We start from the raw sequence: 17829 nt of genomic DNA on the forward strand, positions 1-17829 counted from the left end.
ACATCTTCCCCTCCTTGTCTCAGAAATAGACGGGTTCTTGATTAGTAAAGGGATCAAGAATTTCACTTCCTTGTCTTCCTTTTCAAGAGACTGTGATCATTAGAATTATGGAATCCCTAAAGTGTGAAAAGAAGTCATTTGGCCCACTGAGTCCACACAGACCTTCTGAAGTGCATCACATCCAGACCCACCTGCTCACCCTATCCCTGTAAAGCTGCATTTCCCATGGCTAACCCACAAAGTCTATCCACCCCTGGGCACTATACAACAATTTAGCACAGCCAATCCACCTTACCTGCACACCTTTAGACAGTGGGAGGAAGCCAGAGCATGTGGGGGAAACTCCTGCAGACACGGGGAGAATGTGCAAACTCCAAACAGACAGTCACCTGAGGCTGGAATCGAACCCGGGGCCCTGGCACTGTGGCAGCAGTGCTAACCACTGTGCCATCATGCCAGAAAGAAGTCAGGACAATAGGGTTGAGAAACATATCAGCCATGTTAGAATGGCAAAGCAGACTCAATGGACGAAATGGCCTGATTGTGCTCCTATATCCTGTTGTCTCCAGCATAATTTTCAGAATTCCCTTCGCTCTTCTTCTTATCTATTATATTTGCTCCTAGTTCAGAGAGCAAGTCAAACATCATGGATAGTGAAAATTAGAGTCTTGGCGTCTTCCCCTTTGAAACAATTTTTCTTTGATTGGTCTTCATTGGTGCCACATTCAAACCTACATGTGGCTCAGAGACCAAATATTAGTGCTGTCAGTCGCTGTCATTCTGCTCCACCAATTTGTTAGTTGTCCGAGGAAATATCAAGAGAGTGCTGATGTCCTACATGATCCTCTAAAAAAATTGAGCGTACTGTCAGAAATTAGCCCTTCAAACAAATTAAATTTATGCAGGAGCCTGAGTGGGGTAGGCAGTTGTGCTGTTGACAATGGAGAATAAATATTTAATATACATAGCTAAGCATTCATGTAAAAAAAATGGGGTAAATGAACTTGGGGGAAGAAGTAAAGAATTAAAACCTTACTCTGGGATTATTACTGACCATTTGCAAAAGGAGCTTTAACATAGTATCATCAGATCCCGTGGTCAGGCTTCTGATAAGAGGAAAAAGTGAGGTCTGCAGATGCTGGAGATCAGAGCTGAAAATGTGTTGCTGGAAAAGCGCAGCAGGTCAGGCAGCATCCAAGGAACAGGAAATTCGACGTTTTGGGCATAAGCCCTTCATCAGGAATAGAGGCAGTGGAGAGATAAATCCTCTGTAAATAGTCCATGTTCAAAAATGCCTGTTTTACACTCCCAATGGATCTCATCTTACTACAGCCTCGAATTTAGTTCTTTTTTCTCTTTGCTTCACTTAAACTGAATTAAAGAAGGAACTCTGTTTCTCATTAGAATTTAATTATTTAATGGTTAAGTTTGTTGCATTGAGCTAAGTCTGACTCAAATACTGCAAGTAGCCACAGAACATATTTAGCTATACTGTTCTCATTATTGACAAAACCTTTCATCTTCCTTCACGTCAGTTTAAAAATGCTTGCAACGTGATTTTTAACTGAATTTTCTTTCCTAATAAACTGCACAAAGGAAAGTTAGTTGAAAGAACGTAGTGTTTTGGAGCTCTGTGTGGCTGTTAACTGGTTTGCGTAGTTTATGAGGGCAAAAGCGCAGCATAAAACTCTCACAGCTAATCATTTTTATGTTGGCTGAGATATCAAACAAGAACATTTGACAAAGGCAATTAAACATCAAACATGTTTGTGAATGGGATTTCCGCTGTATGAATAGAACTTCAATCTAAAATGTGAAAATGTAAAATTCAAAAGAACTCCCACACAGTCCCAAAAAAGACACTTATGGAATATATTGTTCCCATACATACCAACTCCAAACTCAAAAGGATGCAGAAATTCCATAAGGACAACTAATTCAAAAGATAACACACAGTTTTGAATATAGCACCATGACTGTAAGGTAATTGAAGAAGTAAATTCATTTTTATTATAAGGATGCTAAGAAATTTTAATCTTTTTCAATTATATTTCACAATTCATTATTGTTTCTTGTGGAAGCCTGAATTGCAATGGCCTGAATAAAACATATCAGAGAGATAAGTAAAATGGGAGTAGAGTATGATTTGTCTTGCTTAAATTGTATTTGCATTAAGTTAAAACATATGGTAGTGACACTTTCATAAAGAAAGAGAGAGAGAGAGACAGCAATCTTGTGATGGCAATAGGAGTCTTGCGTGCCTGTTGGAGAATCAATGAGGCACCCACATTGCTTCCTTTATCAGTGAACCGCAAGCTAATCACAGGCAGTCATGAGGTCTTCCCCCAGCAATGGGCCTTTCCCACAGCCTGGGGGTCTTTCCCATCGGCAGATCTTTCATTGGAAACAAGTCTCCCAATGCAAAAATCTATTGAGTGAGTGGTATTCTCTATTCAGTGACTGGCAATTTTCTCACCAGTGGAAATTCATGGCTGCCACCAAGTGACACATACATTAATCTCAGGATGTAAAAACACCATGAGAGAGGTTTAACATGTTGGGGTCATGGGATAGGTATTGTTGGAGGTTGTGTGGGAAGAGCTCTATGTGTGCCAATCAGTGAGCCACCCCTTCCTGATACTGGATCCCCCTAACAGGCAGCAAATCCACAAATCTATCCTTCCCCTCTTAAGCCCTCATAAGATGACAAATAGCCCAGGGTTTAGCCAATGTGTGAGGCCCATCTGCTGCTGAGTAGATGTATTTTCTAATCACTTATGCACAGATGTTGTGACATATTTCTAGAGCACATGGGACTAGAGACACTACAATCATGCCACACTATGCTGCTGGGTTAATACTAGCAGCATTCCTGATGAAGGGTTTATGCCTGAATCATCAACTCTCCTGCTCCTCAGATGCTGCCTGACCTACTGTGCTTTTCCAGGGCCACACTTTCTGACTCCTTGAGTGATCAGTAATGTTCATTTAAAGGCCTCAAACTAATGGTATAAAAGTAGGAAATTTTGTTACCCCTCTACAGGGCTATAGTCAGAATGGACCACGAAGATATTTTCTAATCATTTTGTTTGGAGATGTTTTTTTACACGCCTCTGGTGCAGATGGGACTTGAACTCAGGGTTCCTGGCTCAGAGTGAGGGACATTATCATTATCCCTTAGAATTCATCCAGAGTACTATGTACAATTTTTGTTGCCTTAAGAAAGGATGGACAAAATGACATTAGAATCAGTTCAGCAAGATAAGATAAAGAGGTTATTTTATATGGAAAGGTATGAGTTTAAAAGAATAAAAAGTGGTTTTATAGAAACATTTAAGATCCCAAGAGGATGTTTTCCTCATTGGAAAGTGTAAAACTAGGTAAAAAATTAGGGATCTTCTATTTAAAACTAAAATGATATCCCTCTATGGGGGTTGTTAGTCTGTGGGCATCTGTTCCCTAGAGAGTGTGGAAATTGGGTTATCACGTTTGTTCAAGCCTGGGTTATCTAGATTCTTGATCAATAAGGAAATAAATGGTTCTGAGGGTGGGGAAGAGGGGGGTGAGAAACTGAAGTTGAGGCCAATGTCAGATCAGCTATGTTCTGAGCAAATGATGGAGCAGGCTCAAGGGGCTGAATGACTTACCATTGTTCATAATTCTTGTGTTCTTGTGTGATTCATATTTCGCCAGCATTTATTTCTATCCATATAAACAAGTTTTCTCATGTTGACAGTTATAATTCTCTTCTTTACTTCTATTATATTATCCTGAATAAGTTTAGCTATTTCACCTCTTGATTTTCCCTGTCTACTTTTTCAAAATGTTATACTTTGCAATGTTTAGTTTCCAGTTCAATATTTTCTGCAGTTATCTCTCAGCAATGTCTATTAAGTCTGAATCTGCCCAATGCATTATTGCCTTCATTTCCCCTGTTTCACTACCACTACTGGTCCATCCATTTTAATCACATTAAGTTTAACCATTTTTTGGCTCCTATTCTATAACTCTGTTCTCTTACCATCAATGTCCTCCCTTGTTATTCTTTCTGATCCTGTCCTTCCTGCTTAAGTCTTTTTGCATTCCTCTCATCCATTTTACATTTTAAAGGTGCTTCCATTTTTCTATTGACTCTTTTTACTCAGGCAAGTGGAACTTATTCCCTCAGTACATCACATTCCTGTTCCAGAACTGTTGTTTATGTTGACACTGTCATATGAAAAGGAACTCCTCTTTAATCAAATATTACTCCTGCTGATCTGTCTACTCCTGAAGTAACATATCAGAATTTTGCATTAGCCACCTTTATAAAGAGCTTAGTTTGAATTTCAGCTCATGAGACAATTAACAGCAAGATACCTACTTGTGAGGAACTAATCTTGCTGACTCAAATGGTCTTGGAGATGCTGAGAAATCTGGCTTTATGAAATTGTGTTTATTTGATTATACTAAATGCATTGCAAGACATGTTTGTCAATTTTAAAGAAACAGGAAAATATTTCAATTTTGCAGCATGACAGGGTATGATACTTTGTCTTCCAATGATAGCCATGCATTTTTAGCAGTTCACAATTGGCTTTGGTCTATCGATGATGACTGTGTAATAAAATAACTATATTTAGATAAACTATTCTTACCTGACATTCTGCTAGAAACATTAGTTCTTAATTACCTGAGTATTCCTGGAAATGTTTAGATCTATGGTTTATGATCATTTACACTATTCACAAGAAGGTGTAGCATTGTTTATGCAACTCCCTTGCATCCAAAACCATCTGTCATTTGTTTGCACTATTAAATGATAACTCCTGGGATAAGAGGTGGACATTTGTCACAGACTGTGTGACTGTAGTTAATCTGGTGAGGCGATGGCAGATGACACCCATCTTAATGAAAAGGTTAATTCTGACTGGGTTCGTGGAATCAGGGTTACAAGTTGAAAAATGAGAGTCTTTGATTGGCACAGTTTATCAAAGCTTCTAACGTGCAATTCTTCAAAGACACAATTCAATATAAGATTAATTCAGAGGCATGAGAAGAGAGGGAAAGGTATCATCTTTACTGACAAGATTCAAGGAATCCTGGGCTTCAAAACCTAAGACACTTCCACGTCATCTCCTCTGCTCGTTTGCTGAAGTCGTATCAAAGAAATTCTCCTTGACTCATAACTACTTGTTATTCGTATTGTGTTAGGACAAATACAACTGAGGACCCGACTGTTATAAATCAAGAATTCAGAACTGAAGAGTTTTTAGGTAAAAGGGTTTTATACCTCAAAACCCCAAAGTCTTACATCTGCACTATCCTGTGCTCCAAAATATAGTAGCTAAATGATAGGACAGAGACTGCAGTGAATAAAACTGTATAATTGTCCACTGCCCATTTTCAGCTTTATTTGTGGTGATTTTCTTCACTTGTGCAGCAAATACTAAAATAGCTTTTCTGACTCCAGTTGACTGTAATGGATACTTAGGAGAATATGGACAACATTAATCAGAAAAACTCCATTTTAAAATATCAGATGTTGGATGGCAGTTGCCCCACATATTTGCAATCCAGTGAGACAGGTGTACCTACTTGACCAGGATCATAAATGCGTATGCTGATCAATTAGCTTAAAGCAAAGGCCACTGGGACAAATTAGCAGAGCTGTTGGCAAGTTGACTGAGTATGCCAACTCCAGATAATTAGAGCCTTAGACACAGAGTGGGAGAATGAATGTACAGGTCATTCTGCTATAACATACGTTTCATTAACGTGAATTTGCCATAACACAACTGACGAATTGGGGACACTGTTTCTAATGTGCAAACTTTTAAAGCGTATATTAGTTATAATGCAATTCTGCCCCATTAGTTTAAATGGTGCTGCCATTATATGATTTTCTTAAAAAACACAGTTGAATGAGAAAGGAACTGCTGTGTGAGAGCAGAACTGATTGTACCAGGTTACAAATGTAGCCAATCTAACATTCAAGGAGTGGATCATGCATTCAGAAACAAGATAATTCCTGATATTTTCCCTTAGTGTATCTCTGAAATTGATAATACACCACAGAGTGAAATTAAATACATTTTAAATGTTTTTACCACATGGTGATCTAAAAGAACTACTCTAATGATCTCTATGGAGTAAAATAAAATTACAACTACACTTTCAACTTCTGAGGTTTAGGGTTGAGTAATGCTCTGCTGCTAGAAATTGAAGACTGCTATGATTTGTATTCATTGTTGAACTCCAGGGACCTGTGTAAATGTGATCACCATGTAATGCAGAACAGACAAGCTCTTCTTGTGTGTGCTTAGCTTCACAATTTATCAAACTGTCCAATTTGAAAAAGAAACTGATATTTTTGCACCTTGTTTGTGAAAATGTCTTGTCCTCTGTTAATCATACAATTTGAGAATCTGTGCATAAGGTAGACCTTGTGTATCTGATACATAGCCATATTTGATCAAAGAAATGGAGAACATTTACTTTACTTTGGTCTTTGCTCAATTCTCTCTCTCCTGGGAAGATCTGCAAGAGGTTTTCTTCATCACTTTCTAATTAACCCATTCAAACGATTAATTCAGAATCAGTCAACTCCAAACTAATAAGCTCAAAATGTTTCCTGTGCTGATAACACAACACAATAAAGTCAAACAAAACAAAATCTTACTGGGAGGAAGGGGTTCATCGATGGTAGGGTAACGGTTGGTGTCTTGTCTCAAAGAGGGCAGCTGACGTATTGTCTGAGCACAGTGTGGTAAAGGGTTATCACCTACGAGAGGAAAGATGCATTTAAAGAAAAGCAACCATTTTGTTTTAACTTTGATAAATAAACTTAGAAATTTCCTCTGTCTCTCTTATATTACTAAAATACCAGTGCAAAGCATATTAATGCAGATTTCTTGCTAACAGTACTGAGCAAGCAAAACCATGTCCTCAACTTGGCTGCATTTTAATTTTGGATAAAAGCAAATTACTGTGGAAGCTGGAATCTGAAACCAAAAAAGAGAAAATGCTGGAAAATCTCAGCGAGTCTTGCAGCATCTATAAGGAGAGAAAAAAGCTAACGTTTTGAGTCTGACTGACCCTTTGACAAAGAGGGTCAGTTAGACTTGAAACATTAGCTCTTTTCTCTCCTTACAAATGTTGCAAGACTTGCTGAGATTTTCCAGCATTTTCTCTTTTTTGGTTGCATTTTAATTTTGATTGGTTTTAATAGAATTTCAGAACCACCAATGGGACTATTAAACAACCATTTGGCAGAGTGTATAGGTTCACAGTAGAAGTTAAGAAAAAAAATTACTGTAGCTAGTGCAGGAAGTTGTGAAGAGTGCTTGGAAAATTGATGGATGTACATGTCCAAAAACAGGAATGGTTAGAGCTTTGGGACTCATATGGCTGAATCTTTCCATAGGTTTCGAGACTCTGATGCCTGAATCTGTGTATGGCCGTAGTATGCCTACAGGAGCAACTTTATCATTGAAGGCCTCCTAATTAGCAGCCTCCACACTCATTGTCCAATTTGTGAGTGGACTGGAGGTCCAAGTGGAGGGGCCACAACATTGTCTACTTAGAAGACACACCAAGAAAGATGAGCTCAGTTACAGTGGACTTCAAAGTGGAAGCACTCACAGAGGTCTCATTCTTTGGCGGTGAGAAAGGTGACAAAGTAACTAAGAAACGTAAGGGTACATATGATAGTCCTGGAAGAGAACCTGCAGCCAGTCCTGGACTCATGAAAATTGTTCCCCTAATGTTGCAAAATTAATTCAGCCACCAATTATCTCCTGGTGAGAGGCAAATTCTGCACATTGCTGGGTTCTCAACACAAAAGGGAGTTCTATGATGCCAGTAAAGTTCCTATGTCATAGTAAAAGGCCCTTAATTGGAGCTTTAATGGCTTCATTCTATGGAGAGAACTAATATGCCTGTGGTAACGCAGCACTGAGAAAGAAGAACCAAGATAGGACAGCATGACAAAACCTTCCTGGATGATATTCTTGGTCCTCCAATCTCCAAAGCTATCTCCATTGAACCAGGAAAATGCAGTACATTATCTTAGAATTAAGGGGTAGTGGACAGCAAAACATATATACAGTGGAAACAGCAACAATCACAGTATTTGTTGCATTGCAACTTATTCATTCATAATGGAAGTCTTTTGCATAGCGGTAAAATCCCTACCTCCAAGCCAGAAACTCTGGTTCAAGTCCAGTTCAGTAAATGATGACCACCAAAACTGCAATCATAACTTGGCCAAACAAGTTGATCATTGGCCTGTAAACTCTTCCATTTTGCCTAATGCCTGACTATGGGAGATGAAATGTTTTCTAGTTAGCAATCCTGAAAAAGGGAATGGCAAACCACTGCTACACTTTGCCAAGCATTATGATGGACCAATCCAATGAAAGTCCATGGTCATCTAAAAGGGAAAGAGGAATACCTATTCCTAGTAATCAAACCTCCTTATGTTCCTGATGAATGACTGATTTTGCATTTGAAACCAAATGGTTATCAACAAAGGACTATTTTTGTAGACCTTGACCATAGATACTGGCAAAGATGGATGACAATATGTAACTTATCTGCTTAGTCGTTCTACAGGAAGATAGTATTGTCAGATGAAATTTGTTATTTACCTGAACAATAACAAGTTCAGTAAATGTGACAACCATCTCAATATAAGACCTTTACAGTATTCAGAATTATGAGATATACAAATTATTTTGAAAGAATAGTTATTTTTAGGATTTGCCATAACTAATAAGGAAATAAAGACTTGCATTTATATACGACTTTTGAGTTCAGAATGCCCCAGCGACTTACTTTCTTGAAGTGTAATCATTCTAATTTTGGAAATGTAGCCCCCAACTTGAGCACAACAAGTCCCAACAGTCAACAATGTGTTAATGACTGGGTCATCTGCTTTAGGGATGAATGTTGCCCAGGTCTTCACAGGAACCTCTTTAAATGGATTGGATGTTATATCAGTCTGACAGGCCTTTGTTTAATGTCTCATCCAGAAAGTAGCAATAGGAAGAGGACAGCACTTCTTTCTAACTCTGAGGCAAGAATCCCACCATTGGCCAAAAGCTGATACCTACGACAAGGTAAGGGCTGTTTGTGCTGGTGTGTGCTATTTGTTTTGAACAGTGAGTATCACTATCAGGTTCCCCCAGTTCAGGTATAACACATCCACATGCAAAGTAAAGCTCCCTTTAATTTTGCTAGCGTGTCTCAACTTCACTCTTTTAAAAGTGCCTGCTTTTGCAGCATTTTTCACACTTGGGCCATCAACATGGGCAATTTATTCCAAACTTGCAGCAGTTTGTGCTCTGGAATTGGATTGACACTATGCAAATTATTTTTCAGCAAGCTTACACTCTAAGAACCTGAAATGAAATTAAATACAGCTCTCAGAGTGAAAGGCCAGTGAAAAATAAAATGTTATATCTTAGTACCGATGACCCAAGTTGTAAATAATTTATCTATACAATTTCAAGATTAGTTAAAGTTAACAAGTTACCCGGCCCAGATGGGATGTAGCCATGGTTAAGGAGGGAAATTAGAAAGGAGATATCAGAAAGCTGTATTCACAATCCTTCAATCTTCCTTAGACATTGGAGATGTGTCAGAAGGCTGGACGATCATAAACTGAACAAGACTCCAAACAAACTAACACCCTTAATTGGGATAAACATGACAAGTACAGGTTAATTAGTCTAAAATCAACGCTGGGAAAAAGTACAAGAGAACATTATTACATAATCACAGAATTGAATGCTACGCCCCTGGTTGCCTCTTTGTATATTAAACCAATATACTTTAGGTAATGCAGACATGGTCTAAGTTTAGGAATGAAATTGATCAGGGCTTTAGGTTCCCCATGATGGATTTAGAACATATTGCCTGAAAACATAGCGGAATCGGATTCCATTGGAATTTTCAAGGGACAATTGAATGTTTATTTGAAAAGCAGCAATATGGCAATCTTTTGAGGAAAATGTTTAGTGTTGCACTAAATAGGAAATCTATTTCAAATAGTTAGTTGGCACAGAGTTGTCAGGATGAGTGGCTTATTCTGTGCTCTATGATTCCAGGAATTTATCTGTTTGCTTGTCCTCCCTTCTTAGACTCACACCATCATGTATTTCTCAGATTCAAAATCAATGATTTCACACTCCACCACACTGACTCTGCCTACCGCTGTTTAGTCAGCTCACTTAGTCTGTGTAGATCCTATTGTAGCTTTCCTATTTCTCTGTGCCCAATTTCCTGTGCTTCTTAATTTGGGGAAATTATACATTTATGTTAACACTTTCCATCACTGTATTCAGAGGAAAGTTAAACTCTAGTGTAGAATCTTGTAGAATATCACTGGCACACATTTTATTTATATAAATTTATAAGTTTTTTCACTGGATAAATTGAAGCCCAGGATCCAGACACAGCACAAAACAAGGGGTGATATCACAGGAAAACCATCGGTAGATTAGATTTCCTACAGTATGGAAACAGATCCTTTGGCCCAACAAGTCCACACCAACCCTCAGAACGATAACCCACCCAGACCCATTCCCCTACCCTATATTTACCCCTGACTAATGCACCTAACACTATGAGCAATTTAGCATGGCCAATTCACCTGACCAGCACATCTTTTGGATTGTGGGAGGAAACTGTAGCACCTTAAGGTAACACATGCACACACAGGGAGAATGTGCAAACTCCACACAAACAGTCTCCCAAGGCTAGAATTGAATCCAGGTCCCTGGCACTGGTGAGGCAGCAGTGCTAACCACAGAGCCACCGTGCCACTCTCAGCAAATTTGACGAATTGTTTTAGGTTACTTTCAAATTAAAAGTATATAAGATAAATATTTACAGATTATAAACTAAAAAGCAAATGAAGGGCTAAATAATTAAAATAGAGATGCTGAGCCAGGCTATGATATAAATGCTTAATATGCAAGCTGGTGGACCTCATTGTTATACATAGTGACCGCATCTGTATCAAGTCTTGGTTTCTTGAGGAACTCTGGTTCAGAGTTGATGAGCGGGTATCTGAGCTTCAAACACTGGCACACATCAAAGAGGGGAGGACTTACTTGGCTGCTAATTTTCAGGAGGCAGTCACACTCCTTGGATTGGGTCAGTGGTCAAGGACAGGAGAGTATGACTATGAGTGAGACAGGAAAAGAGATCCAGGAGATAGCACTGAAGGACGCTCAGCCCTTGAGCTTGTCGAATAGATTTAGATTCTTGCTGCCTGTGTGGATGGAGAGTGGGGGCTGTAGGGAGGATAAGCAAACTGACCATAGCACCGTGGTACAGTGAGCCATTCAAGATGGGGAAAAAAAGAGAAGAGAGGAATGTAATTGTATTTAGGGATAGTAGAGTCAGGGAATAGACACTGTTCTATGTAGCCAGGATCTAAATTCCTGAAGGCTATATCATTTAGCCCTACACTGTCTCCCAGCTAGACCTTAGGCCAATTATTGATCTATCTCACAGTTGGGACGTTGATTCAGAAAACTAGAATACAAGTACAGAAAGTAATAAGGAAAACAAATGGAATTTTGGCATTTATCCGGAAAGGAATAGAATATAAAAAGAAACAAAGTGATGATGCAACTGTACAAGACATTTGTGAAACTGCACCAAGAGTACCATGCATATTTTTGGCCCTTTACTTGAGGATGTATATAGTTGCATTTGAGGCAGCTCAGAGAAGGTTCACTAGATTGATTCCAATAATGGAGAGTTTGTCTTATGAGGTGAAATTGAGCAGTTTAGCCCTATATTGCTTGGAGTTCAGAGGAATTACAGGATACCTACTTGAGGTGAATAAGGATTTAGAAAGTAGGCATAGAAAGAATGTTTCCTCACATGGGCAATCTGTAATGAGAGGACATTATTTTACCATAAAAAGTAGTAGATTTAAAACAGAAATGGGAGAAAAATTACTTCTTTCCTGAATCTGTGGAATTCACTACCTCAGAGTACAGTGCATGCCAGGACATTTAAGTTTAAGTAAATTTAAGGAGGAGATAGACAGACTTTTAATTTGTAATAGTTTGAAGGGTTTTTCAGAGTGGGCAGAAGTGTGGAGTTGAGACTGAGATGAGATCAGCCATGATCATATCAAATGGCAGAGCAGGCTTGAGGAGCTGAAATGCCTACTCCTATTCTGAGTTCTTGTGTTCCTATTTTCAAGCTTCTGTAACCTCTGTTAAATTTAATCCCAATCTCAATATTAATAAGATAGGGAGTAAGTTAAATTTGATTTATGGAAAATGTAATACGATGTTAGGTCGAATTTCATGACACTAATCATGCTGACTAGTATCTATATCAGAGGGGTTACTCTGAGGGGTTACTCTGATAATTCATTATCAGAAATATTGGATTAGGCAGATTTAAGAGGAACTTAGTTTGAAAGGATTAATGAAACTAACCAAAACCAAGCTTTGGTTGGAATTACTGTTCTTCAAAATAAACTGCTCTAGGTTTACAAATCACCTGGCAGCTAGTATTGTTGCAAGCAAAAGGAAGAAGCATCAAGTCATTAATAACATTCTCATTTATTCCTTCTTTATTGCAGTCAAGTGTATTCAAGAACTTCTGGTATTTATTGAACTATAAAATATAATCCCCTTATTTTAATATTTTTCAGTATTACAGCTTTGCTAAGTTGTAGTTATTAACTATGCAAGACTACAGTTTTATTTTTCTTGCATTTGAATGTCTTTATTGTATTGGAATAATATATTATAAGACAAACAATTTTTAAAAAAATCTTTGTTTTGAGACCATCATTAAATGCTGAACAAAGGGAAACTTGTAGAAAGGTTAATAACAAAAGTAAGGAGGCCTTAACTCTGCCTGAAAATATGCTTGTTAACAGGTCACATTGAGGTGTGAAAAACTAATGATTTAATGTGTTATGTTACATGTAAGTTTTGAGATATAACCGTAGCAGCAGAGGCCTTTCTTCGTATCATGCATTTCAGATGCTCCACAATGTGGTGAATGAGGAATATTTGCAGAAAGTTTCAGGGATGAAGTTGCAACCCCAGCCAAGTATGAACAGGAAGAATATTCAAATCACTTAGTTGCTGGAAACAACTATTCCATCGCAGTATTATTTCTTCCTAATATTTAAATAAAATACTTAATTGTTTTCACTTTCTCTAATTTTATTCAATAGTCAATTTGCCTAGACAGGGGCTCTTTTATCTCAGTTGTCTACACGACTAAAATACAATGCAGAATAAAGCTAACAGTTCAGGTTCAATCCCTGCATTGTCTGTTCTGACTCCTAATCTTACCCTGTGCTGTGAAGTGTTACCCTCAAGCTGTGATTGTCTCTCTGTTATGAAGAAGGTAAGGAAAAGCCAGGGAACTACAGACCAGTGAGCCTGACATCGATAGTGGGCAAGTTGTTGGAGGGAATCCTGAGGGACAGGATGTGTATGTATTTGGAAAGGCAAGGACTGATTAGGGATAGTTAACCATGGCTTTGCGCATGGGAAATCATGGCTCATGGACTTGATTGAGGTTTTTGAAACAGTAACAGAAAGGATTGATGAGGGCAGAGTGGTCGATGTGATCTATATGGACTTCAATAAGGCGTTCGACAAGGTTCCTCATGGGAGACTGGTTAGCAAGGTTAAATTTCATGGAATAGAACATAGAACATAGAAGGATACAGCGCAGTACAGGCCCTTCGGCCCTCGATGTTGCGCCGACCGAATCCTACCTAACCTATACTAGCCCAATAACTTCCAAATGCCTATCCAATGCCCGCTTAAATGACCATAAAGAAGGAGAGTTCACCACTGATACGGGCAGGGCATTCCATGAACTCACAACCCGCTGTGTGAAGAATCTACCCCTAACATCTGTCCTATACCTACCACCCCTTAATTTAAAGCTATGTCCCCTAGTAACACCTGACTCCATTAGCGGTAAAAGGTTCTTAGTATCTACCCTATCTAAACCCCTAATCATCTTATACACTTCTATCAGATCTCCCCTAAACCTTCTCTTCTCCAATGAGAACAGCCCCAAGTGCCTCAGCCTTTCCTCATAAGATTTTCCTACCATTCCAGGCAACATCCTGGTAAACCTCCTCTGCACTCGTTCTAAAGCTTCCACATCCTTCCTATAGTATGGCGACCAAAACTGCACACAATACTCCAGATGAGGCCGCACCAGAGTCCTATACAACTGCAACATGACCTCAGGACTCCGGAACTCAATTCCTCTGCCAATAAAGCCCAGTACACCATATGCCTTCCTCACAGCACTATTTACCTGGGTGGCAACTTTCAGAGATCTGTGTACATGGACACCAAGATCCCTCTGCTCATCCACACTACCAAGTAGCCTACCATTAGCCCAGTAATCCATCATCTTGTTATTCCTACCAAAGTGAACGACTTCGCACTTAGCTACATTGAATTCCATTTGCCACATTTCCGCCCAGCTCTGCAACTTATCTATATCCCGCTGTAACCTACCACTTCCTTCCTCACTATCCACAACTCCACCGACTTTTGTGTCATCCGCAAACTTGCTTACCCAGCTTTCAAGTCCTTCCTCTAGATCATTTATAAAGATAACAAAAAGCAATGGTCCCAAAACAGATCCTTGTGGTACACCGCTAGTAACTGCGCTCCAAGATGAACATAATCCATCAACTACTACCCTCTGTCTCCTTCCAGCCAGCCAATTCCTAATCCAAACCTCTAATGTATCCTCAATGCCATACCTCCGAAGTTTTAGCATTAGCCTACCATGGGGAACCTTATCGAACGCCTTACTAAAATCCATATACACAACATTTACTGCTTTACCCTCATCCACTTCCTTGGTCACCTTCTCAAAGAACTCAATAAGGTTTGTGAGGCACGACCTGCCCTTCACAAAACCATGCTGGCTATCCCTGATCACGTTATTCCTACCCAGATGTTCATAAATCTTATCCCTTACCATTCTCTCTAAGACTTTGCCCACCACTGAAGTCAGACTCACTGGCCTATAGTTGCTAGGGCTATCCCTACTCCCTTTCTTGAACAATGGGACCACATTCGCTATCCTCCAGTCCTCTGGTACTATTCCTGTTGACAACGACGACATAAAAATCCAGGCCAATGGCTCTGCTATCTCCTCCCTAGCTTCCCATAGGATCCTGGGGTAAATGCCATCAGGCCCAGGAGACTTATCTATATTCATCCTTTCCAATATTCCCAAAACCTCTTCCCTGCATATTTCCAGGGCATCCATTCTAATTATTTGTGATTCCATATTCACATCAGCAACAGTGTCCTGTTCCTGAGTGAATACTGATGAAAAGTACTGATTTAATGTCTCTCCAATCTCCTCCGCCTCCACACACAACTTCCCACTACTATCCTTGACAGGACCGATACCTACCCTAGTCATCCTTTTATTCTTGACATACCTATAGAAAGCCTTTGGGTTTTCCCTAATCCTACCAGCTAAAGACTTTTCATGTCCCCTTCTCGCTTTTCTTAGCTCCCTCTTTAGCTCCTTCCTGGCTACCTTATAACTCTCAATCGCCCCTACTGAACCTTCACGCCTCATCTTTACATATGCCGCCTTCTTCCCTTTCACAAGGGACTCCAATTCCTTACTAAACCACGGCTGCCTCACAAGGCCCTTTACACCATGCCTGACTGGTACATACCTATCGAGGACACGCAGTAGCTGCTCCTTGAACACTCCCCACATCTCATTAGTGTTCTTCTCTTGAAGCCTGTTTTTCCAATCCACACATCCTAAGTCATGCCTCACTGCATCATAATTTCCCTGCCCCCAGCTATAGCTCTTGCCCTGTGGCACATGATTATCCCTCTCCATCACTAAAGTAAAAGTCACCGAGTTGTGGTCACTGTCCCCGAAGTGCTCACCTAAATACAGGGAGAGCTAGCCACTTGGAGAGAGAACTAGCTCAAAGGTGCCAGATGGTGGTGGTGGAGGGTTGTTTTTCAGACTGGAGGCCTGAGACCAGTGCTGTGCCACAAGAATGTGTGCTGGGTTCACAGAAAAGTTGTTGCCAGGATTGGAGGATTTGAGCTTAGGGAGAGGCTGAATAGGCTGGAGCTGTTTTCCTTGTACTGTTGAAGGCTGAGGGGTGATAGTATTGAGGTTCATAATTCATGAGGGGCATGGATAGGATAAACAGACAAGGTCTTTTCCCTGCTGTGGGGGAGTCCAGAACTAGAGATCATAGGTTTAGGGTTAGAGGGGAAAGATATAAAAGAGACCTAATGGGCAACTTTTTCACACAGAGGGTGGTGTGTGTATGGAATGAGTGAGCAGAGGAGGTGGTGGAGGCTGGTACAATTACAGCATTTAAAAGGCATCTGGATGGGTATATGAATAGGAAGAGTTTGGAGGGATATGGATGAAGTGCTAGCAAGTGGGACTAGATTAGGTTAGGACATCTAGTCAGCATGGACAAGTTGGAGCGATGATGACTCTATGACTGTAAGAAAGCTATGTCCTTTGTGGACCAGAGCTCCTTATATTTATCAACGCCTTATTAATGCTCTTTCATAAATCTAGGCATCTTTGGTATTACCATAGTTTACACCAGAGAGAATGCCAAACTTGGGAACATTGTAAACTACAAGGAAGATGGTTATAGATTACAAAAGAATGAGTAAAAGCAATACGAACTAAAGGATACAACTCTAAAAGAACTGTAAAACAAAAGATGCTTCAGGATGAATGAGCATAAATCATGAAAGATCGTTGTAACCTACGGTTGTGGAAGCGATTAAGAAGGGATAATCCTTGAGTTTGTAAATAAAGTCATTTGTTCACATTTTTCTTTAAGAGTGAATGTCTCTAGTTTTTTTTAGATTAGACTTACAGATTAGATTAGACTTACAGTGTGGAAACAGGCCCTTTGGCCCAACAAGTCCACACCGACCTGCCGAAGCGCAACCCACCCATACCCCTACATTTACCCCTTACCTAACACTACGGGCAATTTAGCATGGCCAATTCACCTGATCCGCACATCTTTGGACTGTGGGAGGAAACCGGAGCACCCGGAGGAAACCCACGCAGACACGGGGAGAACGTGCAAACTCCACACAGTCAGTCGCCTGAGTCGGGAATTGAACCCGGGTCTCAGGCGCTGTGAGGCAGCAGTGCTAACCACTGTGCCACCGTGCACATGGAGTTCCCATGTATTGGAAGTCTTGTGCTTTTTCTATTTAAATTTGACTTTGGTATCCCCATTGTCTGGAACCTTGAGCACACAGAGCACACCAGCTCAGAGTTCCACTGAATTTATTTGCATAGCCATCGGTACTCACTTGGAAATATGAAGTACCTGGATATGTGGTGCCAGGACACATTTGGCTGGGAGAGAGAAAGTCTGGAGGATGTTAGGTGTCCCTTGAGATTGCAAAACATAGGCATTAATGAGTCTGCAGAATATAAACACCTACTGAAACTGTCAAAGCTGTCAAAGAAATGTCAAAATTCTCAAACGAAGTTAAATGTATTTATTTTCATAAAGGATTAGTTGAAATAATCTCAATGTTTTTTAATCAATAAGAATATTTTTTAAAGTAGTGACTTCATCAATAACTTATTTCATGCCAGCACAGTACCTGAGATTTGTCTATATTGGATACTAGGTGAGATGCATGAAAAATGGTTGACAAAGGGTAGTTGACAGCTGACATGATTTAGCATAGGGGCTATCAAAGTTGGAAGGTACAAAGACTCAGGGTGCTAGAATCATAGAATGTTTATAGCACAGAGAAAGAACACTTGGCCCTTTGTGTCTGT

General features: G+C 39.8%; 1 protein-coding gene across 1 annotated transcript in view; it reads right to left on the bottom strand.

The window, feature by feature from the left end:
- LOC132816077 (E3 ubiquitin-protein ligase HECW1-like) overlaps positions 1-17829 on the bottom strand; it is a 356118-nt gene that overhangs the window by 187284 nt on the left and 151005 nt on the right. Inside the window, exon 9 of the mRNA XM_060825506.1 lies at positions 6662-6763. Within this exon, the coding sequence (XP_060681489.1) occupies positions 6662-6763 (102 nt within the window). The remainder of the gene's footprint in view (positions 1-6661; positions 6764-17829) is intronic.

Source organism: Hemiscyllium ocellatum, chromosome 5 (assembly GCF_020745735.1).
Source record: "Hemiscyllium ocellatum isolate sHemOce1 chromosome 5, sHemOce1.pat.X.cur, whole genome shotgun sequence".
NCBI classification, from domain to species: domain Eukaryota; kingdom Metazoa; phylum Chordata; class Chondrichthyes; order Orectolobiformes; family Hemiscylliidae; genus Hemiscyllium; species Hemiscyllium ocellatum.